We start from the raw sequence: 20,141 nt of genomic DNA on the forward strand, positions 1-20,141 counted from the left end.
CCCCACTACCCACTTTGAGGCATTTTTCAAATTTCGCCTTGGGGCGGAGTTATCTTTTCACAGGGGGGGTAAGTTACACTTTAAGAACCTCCTTCTGCTTCTGTCCCACCCATTTCAACACGTGGTGGGTGTGGAGGTGTGCTCTGTGATGAGGAAGCTCAGCTTGGAGACACAGTCCAGAGGAGGAGCTGGTCCCAAAAGGCAGTTCTAGTCCCAACCGGTTGTTTTTGCTCCCCTGCCTGGCTGCCTCAGGACACTACAGGTTTTCTCAAACATGTATGAATGAGTCAAAGTAAGACTCTGGGCAAGTTTCTGATGAGAGMATAACATTYACATGATATAAAACTCACAAAAGTTGATTTTACCTGATATTGCCCCTTTAAAGKTGCAGCCATGTTGMTTTATATYATCCTCCTTCGTCTGCATAAAGTGGAGTTTGTAGGGTGCTGAYCATGAGCGTGCTTTTTACRWTGACTTMTTCCAGCCAAAATYTTTCTAAAGCGTTTCRCAGTTTTCTTCAGTTTTGTGGCAGCCGACAAAAACACAAGTTGAACCRGAACTTGTGACTGAACTGCTCAAACCACCAGTTAAACCAAAAAGYAACTGMATTTGTTYTTATCATAACTATCTGAATGAATTAATTTCTTGCGTACCGGAAATATGGAACCGTTGGGAGGGCTTTTCCAGGAACTTGTGGATTGAAGTCCAGTGTGTTTGCACAAATCACTTTTTTCTTTTAKTTTTAGAAGCAGGCAGATTTACAGGAAGCAGTTGGACATTGTGGATTATTTAAAGTAAAACAGTCACAAATGAGGAAGGGGGCACCCAGATTTGAACTGGGGACCTCTTGATCTGCAGTCAAATGCTCTACCACTGAGCTATACCCCCTGTTGACATATTGTAGGTACCGATGATTACCGTATTTTACTATTGGTCATTTCTATTTATACAGCAAGATTTCAAAGAGATTAGAGTTTGAATTACAGTGTTTTTTTTTTTTTTTTTTTTTCAAGAAATATCAGAATAACGAGTCAGAATTTCTGACATACAGTGTTATCCTCAGAATGGATATTATTGATGGGGGTATAGCTCAGTGGTAGAGCATTTGACTGCAGATCAAGAGGTCTCTGGTTCAAATCCAGGTGCCCCCTGTGTGCCACTTTATTGAATGTTTTTTTATTGAATGTTTTTCTTCACCGCAGGGATCTGCCTCCCGTGCCGGGTGGACGTGGTTCCGGTTAAAAATGAAGAAGGCCTCGTCATCATGTTCATCCTGGACTTCCAGGAGCTCATCGATCCGTCCCTGAAGAAGTCGGCCTTCAGACAGAGAGTCACTCAGGGCTGGCTTTACTGTAAATCCTCCTCTAATAACAAACTCAGCTTGTTTTTAGAAGTTCTGTCCTTTGTTTCTGCTGTAAATATACAGAAAAGATAAACTGACTGCAGCTCATCTAAGACTTGTTTTCTTAGATTAACAACAAAGATGAGTTTTAACACCTTTGATTAAGATACAAAATATCTCAAACTACAAAGCTAACATTTTCAGCCAAAATACAGTGTGGACGCTGAATGCTGAGTTTTGCAGAAGAAGCTGAAATAAAACAAAACAAATAAGAACCACAGCCACAAGCTAAAAAAGGCAAAATGCTAGCTAGAAAACCAAAACAAGCAAAAAAAAAAAATCATTTAAAGTTGAAAGTAACAAACTAGAAAAGTAGCAATATGGTAGCTAAAATTTTGAAATAATAGAACTCTAAATAATGGTATCAGAATAGCAGCTAAAAGCTAAAAGTAGAAAAAGGTTACAAGCTAAATAAAACATTAAAAGCTATCTAAAGACTAAAATTAGCTAAGCAGAAACTAAAAGCTAAAAGTTACAAACTACATAAAAGCAGCAAAATGTTTGCTAAAAACTGAAAGTAGTCAAAAGCTATTTAAGTGTTGCAGATGGTTAGCTAAATGCTAAACAAGCTCAGGATTAAAGTATCAACAGCCTAGTTAAAAGCAAAACAAAGCAAAAGAATAGCTACAAATAAATGTTACAAATATTTAGTTAAAGGTAGCAGAATAGAAGCTTAAAGCTAAAGGTAGCAAAAGACTAGCCGAACGCTAAATGTGAAACTAGCTAAAACTAAATTTAGCTAAGCAYAAGCTAGAWGGTAAAAGAAGCAAAAGAGTAGCTAAATGTCACTAAAAGCAGCAAATGTTTACTAAATACTGAAGGAATTGAAAAGCTAGCTAAATGTTGCAAAAATTATCTAAATGCTAGGCTAGGTAAAAGTATCAAAAGGATAGCTTAAAGCTAGAAGTAGCAAAAGGCTAYRTGCTAAAAATGACAAAGTACAAACAAAATGTTGCTAAATGTAGAAAAGGTCTAACTACAAGCTAAAGTTACAAAAGCCTAGCTAAACAAGCCAGCTAAATGTAGAAACAAAATGCAAACTGAAAGTATCAAAACAACAACTAGAAACARAAAACAGCAAAATAATAGCCACAAAATGTCAAATGTTTGCTWAAGTAATAAATATCAAAAGGTCATCTGAAAGCTCACAGTGCAGACATCAAACTAAAACCAGGAGAACTACATGGATCACAGAGCTGAAGAGTCAGTGGGTCAGCTGGACTTTTCTGGTCTGCAGGTCAGAACCGCAGGCTGAAGATGAGGCTGCCGGTCCTCCACTCGCTGAGACGTCCTTCAATGTCCAAAGACCAGTGTGAAGGTGTGGTGGTGGACTTCCTGCAGGTGAGCAGCAGATAACAAGACAGACAGGTGGTCCTMTAGCATGTGTTCATGTTTACAGATGGTTATTTGTTTAAAAACAGCTTCGAACATTAAAGCTGAAGGTTTGGAATCACAAACACTGTGTGACGACACCTCCTGACAACATCCACACGGCTTCACTGAGAGAAGCAAACAAATCTGTTGGGACTGTTTGAATTTACATATTTTTAAGGAAGTGAGATTGTTTTGTGTTTCATCATGGTTTCTCTGAGGCACAGAATGATCCTCAACATCAGTATGTTCAACAGACTGAACACATGTTGTGTTTTTGATGTCGTTRATTGTTAAAACTCTACAAGAGCTGCAGATTAAAGGACCTGTCAACACTTGTGTTCCAGCCAAACAGCGAGGAAGTCCCCCTGAAAGAGTTCCGCATCCCCTCCAAGGAGAGCTGCATGCAGTCCGAGACGGAGGCCCTGATCGAGCAGGACCTGGACCCTCCCTCCCCGGTGGCCCAGTCCTTTGCCAAGCGGCGCTCCCTGCTGACGGACCGACTGGACCCAGGTCTGGCCTTCGCCAGGGGCTCCGTCCCTCGGAGCTGCTCCAGGGAGAGCGTGCGCAGCCTGAGGCGCGCCTCGTCTCTGGACGACATCGATGGGATGAGGGCGGAGTGGAACAGCCGGCCCGGAGACCCCCGGAACCACAGCAGTGAGTGTCTGAGCGACGTCGTTTAGAGGTTTTCAAGTTTGCGGGYTTTTGTATCAGCTGTGAAACTTTCAAGCTAACGTCAGATTTTATTGTTACGCTTCATCTCGATCACTTCTGTCTGGGGAGACAGCGCTGAATTTGTGTGCAGCTGCTTGATGCTTTTTGTTTTGTTTAAACTAAACATCTGTCCCCCTCTTCTCTCAGGGGGAAAGTTGTTTTGGTCCAAGTTCCAGTTCCAGTCCTCATCATTTATTTTAATTACACCTTGTTTGTTGGAGGCTGACAGAGACCCAGTTTAATAAAAACATTTTGTTTCCACAAAGCTCCTGTTTATTTTAGCTGCTGTTCTCTCCTCTCTCCATGCAGATCTGAAGCCCAGCGCTCTGAACTCCACCTCGGACTCGGACCTCGTGAGGCACAGAACCATAAGCCGCATCCCCCAGGTCACCCTCACGTTCGGCTCGGACCGGCTGAGACCCCCTTCGCCCAKCGAGATCGAAATCATCGCACCAAGCAAAGTTAAAGATCGCACCCAGAACGTCACGGAGAAGGTGACTCAGGTCACACAGGTGAGGCCTTCTTCAGCTCATCGGCCGGAAATAAAAAGCTGAAAAATCCAGAATTTATCCACGTTTAGATTTTGTTTMGGCTCCTTCTGAAGGCCACCCTCATCTCATCTTATTATAAACATTGGTATAAATAAACGGCGCGTGACGAGACTGAAAGCGTGAAACAATCTCACCTAAAGTGTGACTCAGCAGAACAAACAGCTGTCATCATCATCATCATCATCATCATCATCATCATCACACCCGGTTGTATTTAGAAACTTTTCTTCACAACAGAGAAACAAACTCTGGAGAATCTAAAGCTTAGCTCCGAACAGCTTTCAGTTTGAAAAGCTGATAATAAATAAACAGATTTTTTAGGAAGAAAAGTGATGCGGAGCTTTAAACTGTAGATTTAGAGTTTTTAAAAGCATTAAATTCGCTTTTTTATTCAATTTTTCATAAAGTCTAAACCTGAAAATTAGCTGGAGGGATGAAAACATCTGAAAAACGCCACACAATCTGCAAAATGCACAATATTTTGCAAAATAAAGCACTTATAATGTAAAAAAWTGTCAACTAAAACAAGCATCGATCAAATAAACTGATTAATTTTTCTGTGTTTCGTCATTAACACACTGATTTGTTTACATCAGAGGTCTATAAAGTACTTGAAAAAAATAACTAAGTAAAAGTAAAATTACATGAACAGAAAACGGCTTTTCACTGATGAGAAAACRACTCAAGTAAAAGTCAAAAACTGTTCTCAAAAACTGGGAAAATAAAAGTAAAAGTACTTTTACACAGAAATAAACTGTTGAATTTACTGAACCAAACTGATTTCACTAAGTCAGGTTGAGTAAATTGAGTGATATATTTATATTCTGTTCTCAGTTTACTCGACTAGGCTTAGTGGAGCCAGTTAACATGACTTTGTTGATTAAATTCAACACTTCATTTTTTAGAGTGCAGAAACATCTTTCATGATGAGTTCAAACATATTTAATTTTGTAACAAGTAACTAGGTGTTAAATTTTAAAGTAAAGAAGTAAAAGTATCATTTTTAGCTTTAAAATGTAACAAAATAAAAGTGAAAGTAGCTATTTAAAAAAATAATTGGTAAAATTACAAAACCCCAAAAAACTACTTAAGTACTGTAACAAAGTAAATGTACTTAGTTACTATAGTAAACCTCTGGTTAACATAAAAGTCTGCTTGATTCCAGAAAACTGTGCAACAATAAATAAAAATGATTTAAAAAATTAGTCAAACAAAATAAATTTTATGTTAAATCTTTTTTTTTTGTCCGTTCCAGATCCACGTGCAGAGAAAAATATTTAGTTTTACATATCTTCCATTTCAAATCTGCCTTTTTCTTGTTTTGTCTCAAACAGTGCATCTGTTTGTCTGAAATTTGCATCCAATTTGCACTTTGGCTCCAGCACGCGTGTCTGCTGCTGCGACGGCGGCGGCGAGATCTCACTTCCTGTCGGCAGCAGAAGCTGCGACGCCGACAGCCGGCCGTGACTCAGAGCTGGAAAATGTGACGGCGCTCTGGGAGAACGCCTCACTTCTTATCTCCCGCTCCCGAACAAGCTGGGAGTTCGTCTGCGAGTTCAGTTTTTCCTGGAAGAGTTGTTGCAGCGATCTGTCTGACGGATAGTCTTCAGTTTCAGACCACACACGCAGCTGATCAGCAACACAACACAGCTGTGTGTGTGTGTGTGTGTGTGTGTGTAGGGGGGGATCACAGGTTGTCTGTGGGAGCAGAGAGGGGTCCTGGTGAGGTGCGGTTATGAAAGCGAGGGAGGGAAAAAAAAGGCCAGCTGCTGTGAGGCTATCGAGCGGCGTCCGGCGGCTTGATGCTGCCGGTGACCTTGACCTCTGTGGTTAATGGAAATGGAGGTCAGGCAGCGTTGGAGCTCTCTGGTTCAGTCCTGATTAGAAAAAAACACACAGCTGGACCCTGAAAACCAGCCTTCATGTAGGTCTGACAGCTGATTTACCTGCAGCAGTACAGTTTTAGGTTGTCCTGTTTAAGAAGCAGATTTCAGAGGTTTTATTGTGTAAAAGCTTCACAACTATTGAAATCATTTTTTTCTTCCGTACATTTTTCTGAACTGATCTTGTTCCACAGTTTTTGTGATATTTCAACAAGTCATGCATATATCATAGCATTCAGCTCCTTCAGGACATTCTGGCTTTGACTTTTGGTATTTCAGCAATTTATACGTTTGTAGCTATTTCTTTTTTCAGCCACATTTTTCCCATTGAAAATCTTCAAAGTCCTTAAAACTCTTCAAAATGTTTAAAAATCTTTACTGCGCTTTACACATTTTTCTGCTTCAGCTCTTTTTAACTTCCTTGTGCTATATTTAGCTTCTTTTGTTATCTTTAGCTTTTTTCTGCTACTGCTTGCTAAAATTCTACTTTTATGCTATTCTTCTGCTAGATTATACTTTTTTGTGCTTTCAGCTTCTCTTTGCTAATTTTAGCTTTTTATGCTTCTGTCAGTTGCTTTCTGCTTATTTCAGCTGTTTACTGCTGAAATAAGCAGTTAACAGCAATTCAGCTGTTAGTAGTTGAAATTAGTTTTTAAGCTACATTCCCATTTTGGCGAGCATTTCAGCTTCTTTTTGCTAGCTTCTGCTAACATTTGCTCTTTCTGCTTCTTTTTTGCAAAATTCAGCATTTTCAGCTACATTTTAGCCATTTTATAACAATACTTTTTCTGCTAGTTTATCTTTTTTTACACCAATTTCAGCATCTGTAAGCTAAATTTAACTTGTTTCTGCTACCTTTTAGTTTTTTATTATTCATATTTTTGCTATTTTTCTGGTAATTTCATTTTTTTATTCTTTTTTTGCGTTTCAAATGAACTTGCATTAACCTTTCATGTTTTTAGCGAGAAGCATTCACACTAGCATTTGAACTCTACACCTTTTATAAAAAATTATAATAATTTAACAGAAAACCTGAGATGTGTGTGTTTGTGTGTTTGTGTGTTTGTGTGTGTGTTTAAGTGGCGCCCCCTGCCTTTAAGTGAAGTCCCAACAGATTTAAGAAGGGAGAGTTTCTCTGTTCTGTTGGACTGAATGAGTTTGTGTTTTATCTTTAAAGAGGAGCTGGAACCCGTCAGTGGACTTGATCCTCCCGGTTATAGAGACTAAACAGAACATTGTTTCTGGGTTATTAAGTGTAACGGCCAGCGTATCGATGTGACATTGATTGTAACGCAGTCCGTGTGAAAACACACGGGAACGTTTGCATCATTCTTTCCAGCTCTGCTCAGAAAGCAGAGGGAACTCCAAGTCTTTCGTCCAGTTTTAAAGGACCTGCTTTGGTTTTTGGCGCGACCCGTTGGTCATTCGGAGCAGTCGGACGTTTTCTTTTTCATTTCTTTTTTAATGTTTGAAAGTGGATCTCTTGGCGAGGGCAGGGCTTGGGTCTGGGAGGAGGAAGAGGGGAGGAAGGGAAGAGTCAGACTGATGGACAGAGGTCGCCTTCGCTCGCTTTGTCTCTAGTTTTCTCCAACTTTTCTCGCTGCCGTGTGCGTCATCATGAGCATCAAGCAGAAACTTCACCCTGTGAGTACTTCAGCCTTTTTACCAGCTTCCCTCACTCCCTGCTGCTCTCCTCAGACTCTCACTCCACTTTTCTTCAAAGATTATCTGAGGACCTTCACTTGATGTTTCATGACCCGAAGTGAAAATTTCAGATTACAACTGTACAGTTTTTGTATCACAAAAGCAGTCTTTTTATATTTAATATAGAGCATATTAGACATTTTTATTATCTATAACTTGTTAAATATTAAAGATTTTCTTTGTAATTCAACAGTTCTGTATAAATGTGTCTTTCATGCAAACAAACGGCGCTCGTCGTTACGAAACAGAGCAGCGGACCACGTCGATAACAGAAAATTTCTTGGATGAATGAACGTTCTCCTTGCCTTGTCATTACTGTGAGGCTGTTTCCTATCAGGCTTCAGGAAATCTGTAGCTTCCCAAAAAAAGTAAATAAAATTTTTTTAAAAATGCTGCAGCAAATGAAAGGATCCCTCCAGACCCAAACCTTTTCCTGCTGATGGCTTAAATTCTGCCAAATATGGCCAGGAACGTATTTAGTAAGACTATTTCTGGTCACTGTTTTCAGTTAGACTGTTTCTGTGCATGTGTGAGTTTTGTCTGGTACCAAAATATCTCAGGAACCACTGCGATTAGTAAGAAAAAAGAACATGCAACTGTTTTTTTTTTTTTTTTACAAAAATGGTGCTTTAAAAGCATAAAAGAGTGACACATTTTGCTTCGAACACGAGTCCACTAAAATCACCGGTCCATTCTAGCACTTATGAGAGGCGGGAGGCATCACCCGGTGCGCAGGCAGGACTTTAAAAAGCTCAGCTGCACAAGATGAGTGGAGAACGCTGCCTTTCTAAAAACTCAGAGGCAGGGAGATGATGCCGGTCGGTCCCTGTGGTCGGCTCTGACTCACTGATAGCTATCAGCGCTGCGCCGGCCCGTCTGTTAACGGTCCTCCACAGATCAGAGGCAGGATTTGTTGAGTTTATTAAAATGAGTCACTTTCAGGAAGATAAAACCGCTGCCGTTAACCTGCCGTGACTTTTTGTTTCGGCAGATTATTTGTGAAGCTGCTGGGGGAGTCGTGACTCATGGTTTGCAGCATCAAAGCTGGTTTAAGTGGAGGCCGAACTGAAAATAACTGGACTTTAATCATGRGTGTTTTGTGACCCCGCCCCTCGCCTCAGGTGTTGTCTCTCGGTGCAGACGTGCTGCCAGAATACAAGCTTCAGGCTCCTCGGATCCACAGGTGGACCATCCTTCACTACAGCCCCTTCAAAGCGGTGTGGGACTGGGTCATCCTGCTGCTGGTCATCTACACGGCCATCTTCACGCCGTACTCCGCCGCCTTCCTCCTCAACGAGGCCGAGGACGAGCAGAGCTCCTGCGGCTACACCTGCAACCCGCTCAACGTGGTGGACCTGGTGGTGGACGTCATGTTCATCGTGGACATCCTCATCAACTTTAGGACCACCTACGTCAACCACAARGAGGAGGTGGTCAGCCACCCGGGCCACATCGCTCAGCACTACTTCAAAGGCTGGTTCCTCATTGACATCGTTGCTGCCATCCCGTTCGACCTGCTCATTTACCGCTCCGGATCACAGGAAGTGAGAAAATAATAGTAGAAGCTCACATCTTTTATTTATTTATTTATTTATTTCCCTGTTGAAATCAGTCACTAAGTCTGTTTCTGCATTGTTCCATTTAAAAGTACAGTTAAAGTTGTTTGAAGTYTTTAAGAAGAGGCAGTATCTTACCTGCAGTAAACTCAATTCTGAGAATCCCACAGACAATTTTATGGAAATTCACTGGAGAAGCTAAAAGTTATTTAGGCTAAAATAAACAGAATGTTAGCTAAAAGCTAAAAGGACCATAATGCTGGATGATAACCAAAAATAGCAAAACATCAGCTACAAGCTAAAGTYGCAGAAAAAATAGCTCAGAACTAAAAGTAACAAAATGCTAGCTAAAACCAGCTATGGGTTAGCCAAAATGTAAAGGCAGCAAAAAGATAGCAAAAATTGAATTAAAAGTAAAAACAAACACTAGTTAAAAGCAACAAAAAGTTAGCTAAAGATGAAAGGACAAATGGCTAACTAAATATATCAAATGTCTATTTTGAAGCTAAATAAACACTAGCTAAAAGCAGCTTAATGTTAGCTAAAAGATGAAAGGAAAAAAAGGCTAACTATATCAAAAGTCTTGTTAAAAGTAAAAACAAACACTAGTAAAAACAGTAAAAGACTAGCTAAAAGATGAAAGGACCAAAAGGCTAATTAAAAATAMCAAYAGACTAGCTAGCTAAAAAGCAGCAATAAATTAGCTAAAATGTAAAAGCAGCAAAAAAGACAGCTTAAGGTTCAGTTAGCAAAAGTCTAGTTTAAAGCTAAAACCACTAGTAAAAGCAGAAGATGGTTAYCTAAAAGCTAAAGTAACAAYTGAATAGCTTAAAATAAAAAGTAATAAAAGGCTAAAAAGTAAATAGCTAAAAGCAGCAAAAAGTCCAACAGTAAAATCCCAACTTAAAGCTAAAAGTAGCAGAAACCTGGCTAAAAGTAGCTAAGCAGAATAGTAGCTAAAATAGCAAAAGGKTAATTAAWAGCTAAAAGATGCATTAGAAAAGACATAATTTTTCTTTGTATTGTTATGTTTTGTCATGAATGTCTTAGATGAGTGACACTCTGAGCAGAAAATGATCTGACCTTTCAGACGCTAACTTCACCTTCTCTCTGCGAGCAGACGGAGCCTCAGACTCAGACCACTCTGATTGGATTACTGAAGACGGCCAGGCTGCTGAGGTTGGTGCGGGTCGCCAGGAAGTTGGACCGTTACTCCGAGTACGGGGCTGCCGTCCTCTTCCTCCTCATGTGCACGTTCGCCCTCATCGCCCACTGGCTGGCCTGCATCTGGTACGCCATCGGGAACATGGAGCGCACCGGGTCCGAGCGCCTGGGCGGCATGAAGATCGGCTGGCTGGACAACCTGGCCGACCAGATCGGGAAGCATTACAACAGCAGCGACAGAAGCTCGGGCCCCTCCATCAAGGACAAGTACGTCACGGCTCTGTACTTCACCTTCAGCAGCCTGACCAGCGTGGGCTTTGGCAACGTGTCGCCCAACACCAACCCCGAGAAGATTTTCTCCATCTGCGTTATGCTCATCGGCTGTGAGTGGAAGGACGCTCTCTGTTTATCACAGTGAAAACGATTGAATTTTACCAAAAAAAGCTCGTTTCCCTCTGATTTTCTGTCTGCTGCAGCTTTGATGTACGCCAGCATCTTTGGGAACGTGTCGGCCATCATTCAGCGGCTGTACTCCGGCACGGCGCGGTACCACACTCAGATGCTGCGGGTCAAAGAGTTCATCCGCTTCCATCAGATCCCAGGAGGTCTGAGACAAAGACTGGAGGAGTACTTCCAGCACGCCTGGTCCTACACCAACGGCATCGACATGAACGCTGTAAGTCTCTGAGAAATACTCAGTATGGATCACAGCACGTAGTTTCATCCTGTTTTTATGTCCTTGTGTAAAAGGTTGTCTCTTCTGCAGCAGTAAAACATTGATTTTATTTACACTTTGTGTCTTTTTTTTACCCTTATTTTGCCAAAAACATGTCCTCGCTTCTTGTTCAGTMGTTGAATATTCCACTGCAGATGTTWTTTRRTTTTTGATTTAGCTGCTCTTTTATTTTTATGTGATGTTTTCTATGGTRGGTGACCTATATTCTAAAAATGGCGCCCAAACGCCTCGGACCTCTGCWGCTGATGACACCCGGGGATGACGCAGCCAGGCAGCCGGTCTGATGCGAGAGCAGATAATCACTTGGATCTGCCGTGCTGAGCTGATGTCACGCCTGAATCAATCTGCTCCCAGTTTGAGCTCTGATTATCGTACCTGTCATCTTTACTGTGCTAAAACTACGCTTTAATGAGAGAAATTTACATTTGCTGCTGAACGCTGAGAGATGGARGAAGAAGCTGAAACAGATTGAAAAGTAGCAAACAGATAAAAATTTAAATGAAACTTAACTAATGAAAATTAGTTCAGTCATAGCAAAAAACTAAAATTTGCTAAATTATCATAAACCCTAAAAGCTGAAATGTAGCTAAATGCTAAAATAAGTAAAAAAAAAAAACTTGCTAGAAAGTAAATAACCTAAAACATAACTGAAAGCAAAAATTAGCTAAATTAAACCCTAAAAGCTAAACTTGACAAAACTGTAGCTGGAAGCTAAAATGAGCAAAACTATAGTTGAAAGATAAAATAAGCAAAACAGTAGCTGAAACATAAAATCAGCAAAAGTACCGTATAGTTGAAAGATAAAGTAAACACTAAAAGCTAAAATTGACATAGCMGTAGCTAAAAGCTAAAATCAGCAAAAGTATCGCTGAAAGAAAAAAATAGCAAAACCAGACTCAAAAGCTAAAACTATTAAAAAAGTAGCTAAATGCTAAAATAAGTAAAAACCTTGCTAGAACGTAAATTACCTAAAAAGGTAGTTGAAAGCTAAAATGAACAAGGCTAAAAGCTAGATTTAGCTAAATTGCAGTTGAAAGCTAAAATTTGCAATRCAAACCTAAACGTTCGAATGGACAAAACTGTGGCTCAAAACTAAAATCACCAAAAGTATAAATGAAAGAAAATTAGCAAAACCATGCCTTATTGCTAAAATTAGCAAAACAGTAGCTGAAAGCTCAGATCAGCAAAACCATAGCTAAAAAAAAATTATTATTAAATACTAACTAAATTCTAAAAAAAGGTAAAAACCTAGCTAGAAAGTAAATTACCTTAAACGTAGCTGAAAGCTAACATGAACAAGGCAGTAGCTGAAATATCAAAACTGTAACTAAAAGTAGAAAAATTGTAGCTAAAAGCTAYAATGAACTAAATCATAGATGAAAGCTAAACCTAAATGTTCAAATGGACAAAACTGTGGCTCAAAGCTAAAATTAGGATGACAGTAGCTAAAGCTGTAAAGCTAAATAAAGCTAAGCAGTAGCTAAAAGCTAAAACTTGCTAAATTGTAGCTCAGATTAGTTGAACTGTAGATAAAAGTAGTAAAAGGACAAAAATGAATAATATGTTTGCTGAATTAGACTTCAGAGCAGTGGGAGAAGCTGAAAACTGTAAAACGACAGTGAATGCTGACTCAGCGTTGTCAGTAAATAAACTGTTTTTGTTTGTTTGTTTGTTCTCCTGCAGGTTCTAAAAGGTTTCCCTGAGTGTCTGCAGGCGGACATCTGCCTCCACCTGCACCGCAGCTTGTTGCAGAACTGCAAAGCTTTTCGAGGCGCCAACAAAGGCTGCCTGCGAGCGCTGGCCATGCGGTTCAAGACCACCCACGCACCGCCGGGGGACACGCTGGTCCACAGCGGGGACATCCTCACCGCCCTCTACTTCATCTCCAGAGGGTCCATCGAGATTTTAAGAGATGACGTGGTGGTGGCCATACTGGGTGAGTTTTTTTTTTTTTTATTAATTTCATTTTAAAAACAAAACAAATGCTATACATACAACAAATAATAACACAAAAATAAAATGAAAGGTAGCAGAACGAAGAAAAAAATTCTTATTAATATCTGCCCCTTTTTTTTTTTTAAAATTCAAACAAAGATAATCTTCAAATAACAAAACATAAAAACTTCAACTCCTTCTCGAACAACAGTTCTTATGAATGCACATTATACAAATTCATATTTCTTCAACCATCTAACTTTTGTCATTCTGTTAAATAAATTTATTGAGCCAACATTTTTATAATCACTTTCCAGATTATTCCACAGTCATATTCCTTCATCGGTCCTTCAAATTTGTTCAAATTTTGGMCTTTACAAACATCTCTGTACCCTTAAGATTATAATTACTTACTCTCTTAACAAAATTTAATTAGATATTTAGAGGTAATAAATTTTTATCAGCTTTATACATAACCTGCAAAATATTATGATCAACCAACTCATAAAATTTCAATAATTTCAACTGATAAAATAATATATTTATGGGTGACTCTAATGTTTTCTGGTGATAATTCTTACGGCTCTTTTCTGTAAAATAAAGATGGGATTTGTAGTTGTTTTACGTCAACACAGTAAATCAAGTGTGGAACAATTATTGCATTATATAACGTAAACAAAGCTTTGTCATTAAATAAATCCTTTACTTTATACAGTTGATGAGGTTTTGATCACTTTTAGTGCGTTTCTTCTCTTCCTGCTCCTCCTGTCACTCAACAACGCCACAGGGACCAGCTTTGATGATAAATCAGTCAGTCCCGTGTGTGTGTGTGTGTGTGTGTGTGTGTGTGTGTGTGTGTGTGTGTGTGTGTGTGTGTGTGTGTGTGTGTGTGTGTGTGCCGTGCTGCCAGCGGTGTTTGGGCACAGCTCCACTTCCATTCCACAGAAGCATTGATCATCAATAGGACGGCGCTCAGATCCCGGCTGCTGAGGTCATTTCTCCCACAGCCGTGTTTGTTCTGAGCCGGTCAGAGCCGAGCCGTCGATATCCCGGCGCGCTCTTTCCGCCGTCTTCTAACGCTAAAGGTTGCTGSGTTTTGCAGGAAAGAACGACATCTTCGGCGAGCCCAACGGTCTGTACGTGAGGCCGGGGAAGTCCAGCGCAGACGTCAGAGCTTTGACCTACTGCGACCTCCACAAGATCCTGAGGGACGACCTGCTGGAGGTCCTGGACATGTACCCCGACTTCGCCGACATGTTCTGGAGCAACTTGGAGATCACCTTCAATTTAAGAGATGTGAGTGCCACTAGAGGGCGGCGTTGCTCCCAACATTTTACAGATTTGTTCACAGTGTCAATTAACTAAGTATAAATACGTTGTTACTTTACTTAAGTAGAAATTTTGGTTATTTATACTTTAGTGGAGTAATTATTTTTCAGCCAACTTTTTACTTCTATTCCTTACATTTAAAAAAATGCCAAAAGTATTTATTTTCRATTTCTTTTCATTGTTCAGAAAAAATAAATAATAAATAGAAATCTATCCAGATACATGGGAGCCCTTGGATAGAGTGAATTTGATTGTGGTTGGATGAGAAGTGTAAATATAAACCATTCTGACACCTTATTGGATTGAACTCACTCCATCACACCTGAATGACACAAATCACATCACATTCCAGCAGGACAGACTGTAGCAGYTGTAGCCTAGAATCAAGATGATCGTGGCTGAAACATGTAGTCTAGTCAGTTAATTTCACATTTTTCAACATTAACATTTTAATTTAACATTATAAATGTGTGTGTGTGTGTGTGGGGGGGGGGGTGGCAGAGCTTCAGTCAACGTCAGCATCCAGGAAGAATTTAGTCCAACCCGTTGTAGGGGAGAGACAAATCTGTAATTTTTAAACCCTAGTATCGACACTTCTACTTAAGTAATGAACGTGAATACTTTTGACTCTGTTTGTTCATCCTGTTTGCGTGTTCGAATCACTGAAACTAAAATGTATCAGGCAGACAGAATCAACCAGACAACCCCGGGCAGGAGCTCCGAGTGCGGCTGCCGTCTGACCCGACACCGGAGGAGCTCCCTGCGTCGCCGCAACCGGCCGGACGGCATGGACCACGAGGATTCTTCCTATCCGGACCGGTCCTGTTCGGTGGGGAACCACCGGCGGAGCACGGGGGCGGGGTCCCACTGGGAGGAGCTCTGCAGCAGCTGTTCCCAGTCCAGCGATGAGGAAGTGAAAGCCGTCCAGCACAACAAGAAAGAGCTGTACGTTCACTCGGCCGACAGCAGAGACTACCAGACCATCAGCCTCCTGCCTCACGGCGGACCCTCAGCTGGAGTGGGACAGTCTGTAGAGCTCGGGAGTCCTCCGTACTCGGGTAACTTAAAAAAAAAACAGTTTCAGTTGGTTTTAACGAACGAGGTCACGTTAATTTACTAAATCTGATTTTATTTGTCGCACAGCTGCGGCTCCTCTCAGCATGTCCGGCCTGTACGGGTACTGGTCAGACCGCCGGTCCAGTCAGCTGTCAGACAACCAGAGACAAACGTCCACGGCGAGGACCAGTTTTCAGCCTCACGTGTTCGCTGAGGACCGTCCCAGAGAGTTAGAGTCCAGACTAGAGCTGCTGCAGTCTCAACTCAACAGGTTAGTTAAAACTCATCATGTTTTAAAGCAATAACCATAAGAGGGGGCACCCGGATTTGAACCGGGGACCTCTTGATCTGCAGTCAAATGCTCTACCACTGAGCTATACCCCCTGCACTGTGCTCWCTGGTTGTCAGAACCATGTGTCAGTGTTTACTTTGTGTTCCTGTTTGTCGGAGCTCCTSCCTGTGGGTTTATCAGGAAACGTCTGGCTGGAGCTTTTCATCATTTGGATGAAAGGAAAAAACAAGAGATTAAAAGAAAAGGGTCAAAGATGAGGCTGGAAATGTGGACCTTTTTAAATTCTTATTTCACTTTAAATAGTAAGAATGAAATGAAGAGGTTTTGTCATAGAGCTGAGTAACACTAGAATGAGCCCTGCCTATCCTGTTCACTGTTAACATCTGTGACAACATGGAGCCCATACAGGGCAAACAGCAAGCCCAGCTGGATCTGTGGAACAAATCTTTAGTAARATTTTGCAATAACTTCATATAATTGATAATTATGTTAATTTCATTCATGTAAAACAGCAGATATGTACAAAAAATACATAATTTAAAGGTAAGAAATTATTGATCTAACCCAGACCTGAAGTCAGTTAATAACTTAGCATTTTTAACTAGTTGAAAAATTATGACTTCAACTAATAATAAAGTTTATTTATTATTTCATTTAGAAAATGTTCATTTCACCTGATTATAAGATGAAACTTCTCTACTGATATTAGCTAACCATCTTCTCAACACGGCAGGTTTGTTTAACAGAAACCTAAAAATAGTTAAATATTAGGGGTGCAACGATAAGACAAGCTGATAAAATAAAAAATTTAAAAATCTGTATTATTTGATACATAGTGTGTATTTATTGAACCTTAAGCACTGTATTGAACATTTGGATACAGATACATGAATTGTTTCACCCCTAATATATAGATATTATTGATTAATACTTTTATTCATTCCATTAAAAAAACTAAAAAACTATATACAATAGAAAACAAAGAAAATACATTACAAAAAAATCAAAATAAAATGAAAGGTATCAGAAGAAGAATAAATCTTATAATGTCTGCTCCTTTTATCCCCAGAATATATTCAAACAAAACATAATTTAAAAATAATAGTAAATAAAAAACATCAACTCAAACAACAATTCATATAGATTCACATTATACTTTTCCATATACCTTAAAAACACTAGCTTTTATCTTTCTCTTAAATATGAACATAGATCTGGCACTTTTAACGTTATTAAATCAGAGGCAAAACCAGCTTGAAATTTTTAATAATTAGTGTAAAATTGTGGCATGAGTCAGCAGCTACAGTAGATCATGAGACTCATTCTAGTGGTTCTGTAGACCTCCATGGGTTTTTAGGGAAGAGCGACCCCCAGTGGACGGTTTTATAAGTTGTTCTTAATTCGTGTCCAGGCTGGAGACCCGGATGACGGCAGACATCAATGTGATCCTGCAGCTGCTCCAGAGGCAAATGGCCCCGGTTCCTCCAGCCTACAGCTCTCTGTCCCCCAGCACCCACCTGCCTCACCCCACCTCACTGTACAGCACAGGAGCCCCCACAATCCGCACGGTCCCCCCAGTCCAGCCGGGTCAGACTGACGGCTCTGCCTCGCTGCTGCAGGTACCGGGACTAGATTAGYCTGGACTAGAGTGTCTAAGGTTCTTTTCTGCCCGGTCTGACTCGCCCTCTTTGCGTTTTCAGAGTCCAGATCCCGACTTTAAGCTCAAATCCAAAGACTCCCTGTCCGGCGAGATCCAGCTGTCTCCAGAGGTGTCCTCTGTGGACCCCCCCTCTCCTCAGCTGCTGCACCCCAACACCGAAGAACCTCCCGGACTGATAAGTGGGAGCCAGCGCTTCCCCTCCCTCCCCGAGCACCTGGAGACCTCCACAGACACGCAGGAGATCCAGAGGCCCGTCTCTGACCCAGTCCTGCCCAGCAGCTAGAACAACCTTTTTTTTTAAAGRCATAAGTTCTGATCCGTTCTTTAAAACCCGCTCCTGCAGAGACGCTGCTGTAGAGCGAGGGATGATTCAGCTTTCTGCATCACAGAGAGCTTCCTGCTTTTATTTTTTATTTCCTTTTCCTTCAAACAGCAGCGTTTCTTCAGGTTTCMGTGCGACGAAGAGATTATCCCTGAAACAATCACTGGATTTAACAAGTCCCACACTCAGGTTTCAACAAACAGAGGATTAACTAAAGTTAACGTGTTTAAAATAATATTTGCTTTCACTTTTTAATATAAGATTTGCACATTGAGGCTGGTGTTTGGAATTTAAATTATTTTTTTATTCTGAAAGTTACATAAAAATACAACACCAAGTCTGAAAAAAGCTGTGTAAAATGTTTGTTTTAAATACTGTGGTAATTCTGAATTTTAAGGGACAACACATTGAAACAGGAGCAACAAAAACTAAAAGTCTCAACATTCAATATGTTCGTTATGTCCTTTTATCAATAAAACATAGATTTATGAAAATTTCAAATCATTTATTTCAGCTTTATTTAAATATACACATATTTTTTGGACTTGTTATAAAAAACAAATTCAGTGTTATTGTGGTGTTGAATAAAAACTAAGTTGACACTGTGAAGGATGAAGGTTTGACTCTTGGCGGGGCGACAGAGGAACTTTCATCTCACTCTTTTCGCGAGCATGACTCAGCAGTTTGTGCTGAGCGTGTCGTTTTCATCGTGAGGAAGTATTACAGTGTATCCGATCAAACGTCGTAGTTTCTGTGTACTCACGACTGGTTTTAATTATGACAGCTTTGCATTTTGTGGGGGGAGGGGTGGTTATTTGTATTTATCTGTGCAGAGTTGTATCATCTGTTCAAAGATTGAAAGTGCCGACATGAAGGGATGAAGTGGCACAGAGGAAGACGTGAACGAAGGTGAATGTAACGAGTTTACAAGCATTTACACGATGTTTGTTGAAGCACAAATGTTATGTATCTATTTTTTGGAATAAAGACACGATACAGAGTTAGTACTGGAGATAATCTGTTTCATTTGTGTAAATTTCTCAACAAACCCCTGAGATACCAAATAGTGAAATAAACACAACCACAAAGTGACAAAATATTGATTGAAAATCAAAACACTTTGTCAGCAGGGGGTATAGCTCAGTGGTAGAGCATTTGACTGCAGATCAAGAGGTCCCCAGTTCAAATCTGGGTGCCCCCTTACTTCTTTGCTTTCTTTCTTTTTTTTTTCTTTCTTCTTCCTGTTAAAACCATAAAAGATCTGAGAAARAGTCTTTGCTGAAACTACAAACTGAGACACTATTTAAAACTGAAGGAAACTAAAGACTTTCTAGGTGTTTTAATTAACAAATTAGGACCAGGTGTGCGAGCAGGAAGAGCAGCAATCGAGAAAAACAAGAAATGATCTAAAAAAGGGGGCAGAACAAAGAAAAAAATAACAGGAAATGACAAGAAAACTAATAAATCATCAAGACTTCACTCGTGTTTTTGTCTAAATGAACTCAGAGAATATAAAACAACAAACAATTGTTTTTATTATTTTAAAGCTTATTGTTGTTTCTGCTGTGACGACGCTGAAATTTGTATGAAGCAGCTCATGACCGACCTCCTGACGGCTCTAAATGTCTATAACATTTCCATTAAGGACAGACAGAAGCTGTGGTGTCCTCGTCACAGAACCAGTGATTAAAACTAAAATTAATACAGATTTCCAGTGGTGGGCAGCACTAATCTAAAAATTAGTTGCACTAACCCTAAAGCACTAACTTTAATATTTAGGTCCCCTAATTCTAAAGCACTAACTTTAACATTTAGGTCCCCTAATTCTAAAGCACTAACTTTATAATTAGGGGACCTACAGTAAATATTAAAGTTAGTGCTTTAGAATTAGGGCCTAATTCTAAAGCACTAACTTTAATATTTAGGTCCCCTAATTCTAAAGCACTAACTTTATAATTAGGGGACCTACAGTAAATATTAAAGTTAGTGCTTTAGAATTAGGGCCTAATTCTAAAGCACTAACTTTAATATTTAGGTCCCCTAATTCTAAAGCACTAACTTTATAATTAGGGGACCTAAATATAAAAGTTAGAATTAATTCTAAAGCACTAACTTTAATATTTAGGTCCCCTATTTCTAAAGCACTAACTTTATAATTAGGGGACCTAAATATAAAAGTTAGAATTAATTCTAAAGCACTAACTTTTATATTTAGGTCCCCTAATTCTAAAGCACTAACTTTATAATTAGGGGACCTAAATATTAAAGTTAGTGCTTTACAATTAGGGCCTAATTCTAAAGCACTAACTTTTTTATTTAGGTCCCCTAATTCTAAAGCACTAACTTTATAATTAGGGGACCTAAATATTAAAGTTAGTGCTTTACAATTAGGGCCTAATTCTAAAGCACTAACTTTTTTATTTAGGTCCCCTAATTCTAAAGCACTAACTTTAATATTTAGATCTC

At 39.9% G+C, this 20,141-nt stretch overlaps 1 protein-coding gene and 4 non-coding genes across 5 annotated transcripts in view; 3 read left to right on the forward strand and 2 right to left on the reverse strand.

Moving 5' to 3' along the window:
- Positions 1–18,687, forward strand: part of kcnh6a (potassium voltage-gated channel, subfamily H (eag-related), member 6a) — a gene marked incomplete at its 5' end in the record, with an annotated part of 27,550 nt that extends 8,863 nt beyond the window's left edge. The window contains 13 exon segments of the mRNA XM_014022117.1: positions 1,203–1,352; positions 2,640–2,743; positions 3,121–3,430; positions 3,797–3,999; positions 8,747–9,169; positions 10,302–10,728; positions 10,822–11,021; positions 12,765–13,017; positions 14,119–14,312; positions 15,028–15,403; positions 15,489–15,672; positions 17,105–17,312; positions 17,394–18,687. Coding sequence (XP_013877571.1) covers positions 1,203–1,352; positions 2,640–2,743; positions 3,121–3,430; positions 3,797–3,999; positions 8,747–9,169; positions 10,302–10,728; positions 10,822–11,021; positions 12,765–13,017; positions 14,119–14,312; positions 15,028–15,403; positions 15,489–15,672; positions 17,105–17,312; positions 17,394–17,636 — 3,275 coding nt within the window. The 3' untranslated portion in view covers positions 17,637–18,687.
- On the reverse strand, positions 817–888 carry trnac-gca (transfer RNA cysteine (anticodon GCA)). Its single transcript has one exon. It is a non-coding gene; the product is annotated as a tRNA-Cys (tRNA).
- On the forward strand, positions 1,080–1,151 carry trnac-gca (transfer RNA cysteine (anticodon GCA)). Its single transcript has one exon. It is a non-coding gene; the product is annotated as a tRNA-Cys (tRNA).
- trnac-gca (transfer RNA cysteine (anticodon GCA)) lies at positions 15,714–15,785 on the reverse strand. Its single transcript has one exon. It is a non-coding gene; the product is annotated as a tRNA-Cys (tRNA).
- A 117-nt stretch (positions 18,688–18,804) lies between the features above and the next one.
- trnac-gca (transfer RNA cysteine (anticodon GCA)) lies at positions 18,805–18,876 on the forward strand. Its single transcript has one exon. It is a non-coding gene; the product is annotated as a tRNA-Cys (tRNA).
- The last annotated feature ends 1,265 nt before the right edge of the window (positions 18,877–20,141 follow it).

The sequence above is a fragment of the Austrofundulus limnaeus genome, unplaced genomic scaffold, assembly GCF_001266775.1.
Source record: "Austrofundulus limnaeus strain Quisiro unplaced genomic scaffold, Austrofundulus_limnaeus-1.0 Scaffold4, whole genome shotgun sequence".
NCBI lineage: Eukaryota > Metazoa > Chordata > Actinopteri > Cyprinodontiformes > Rivulidae > Austrofundulus > Austrofundulus limnaeus.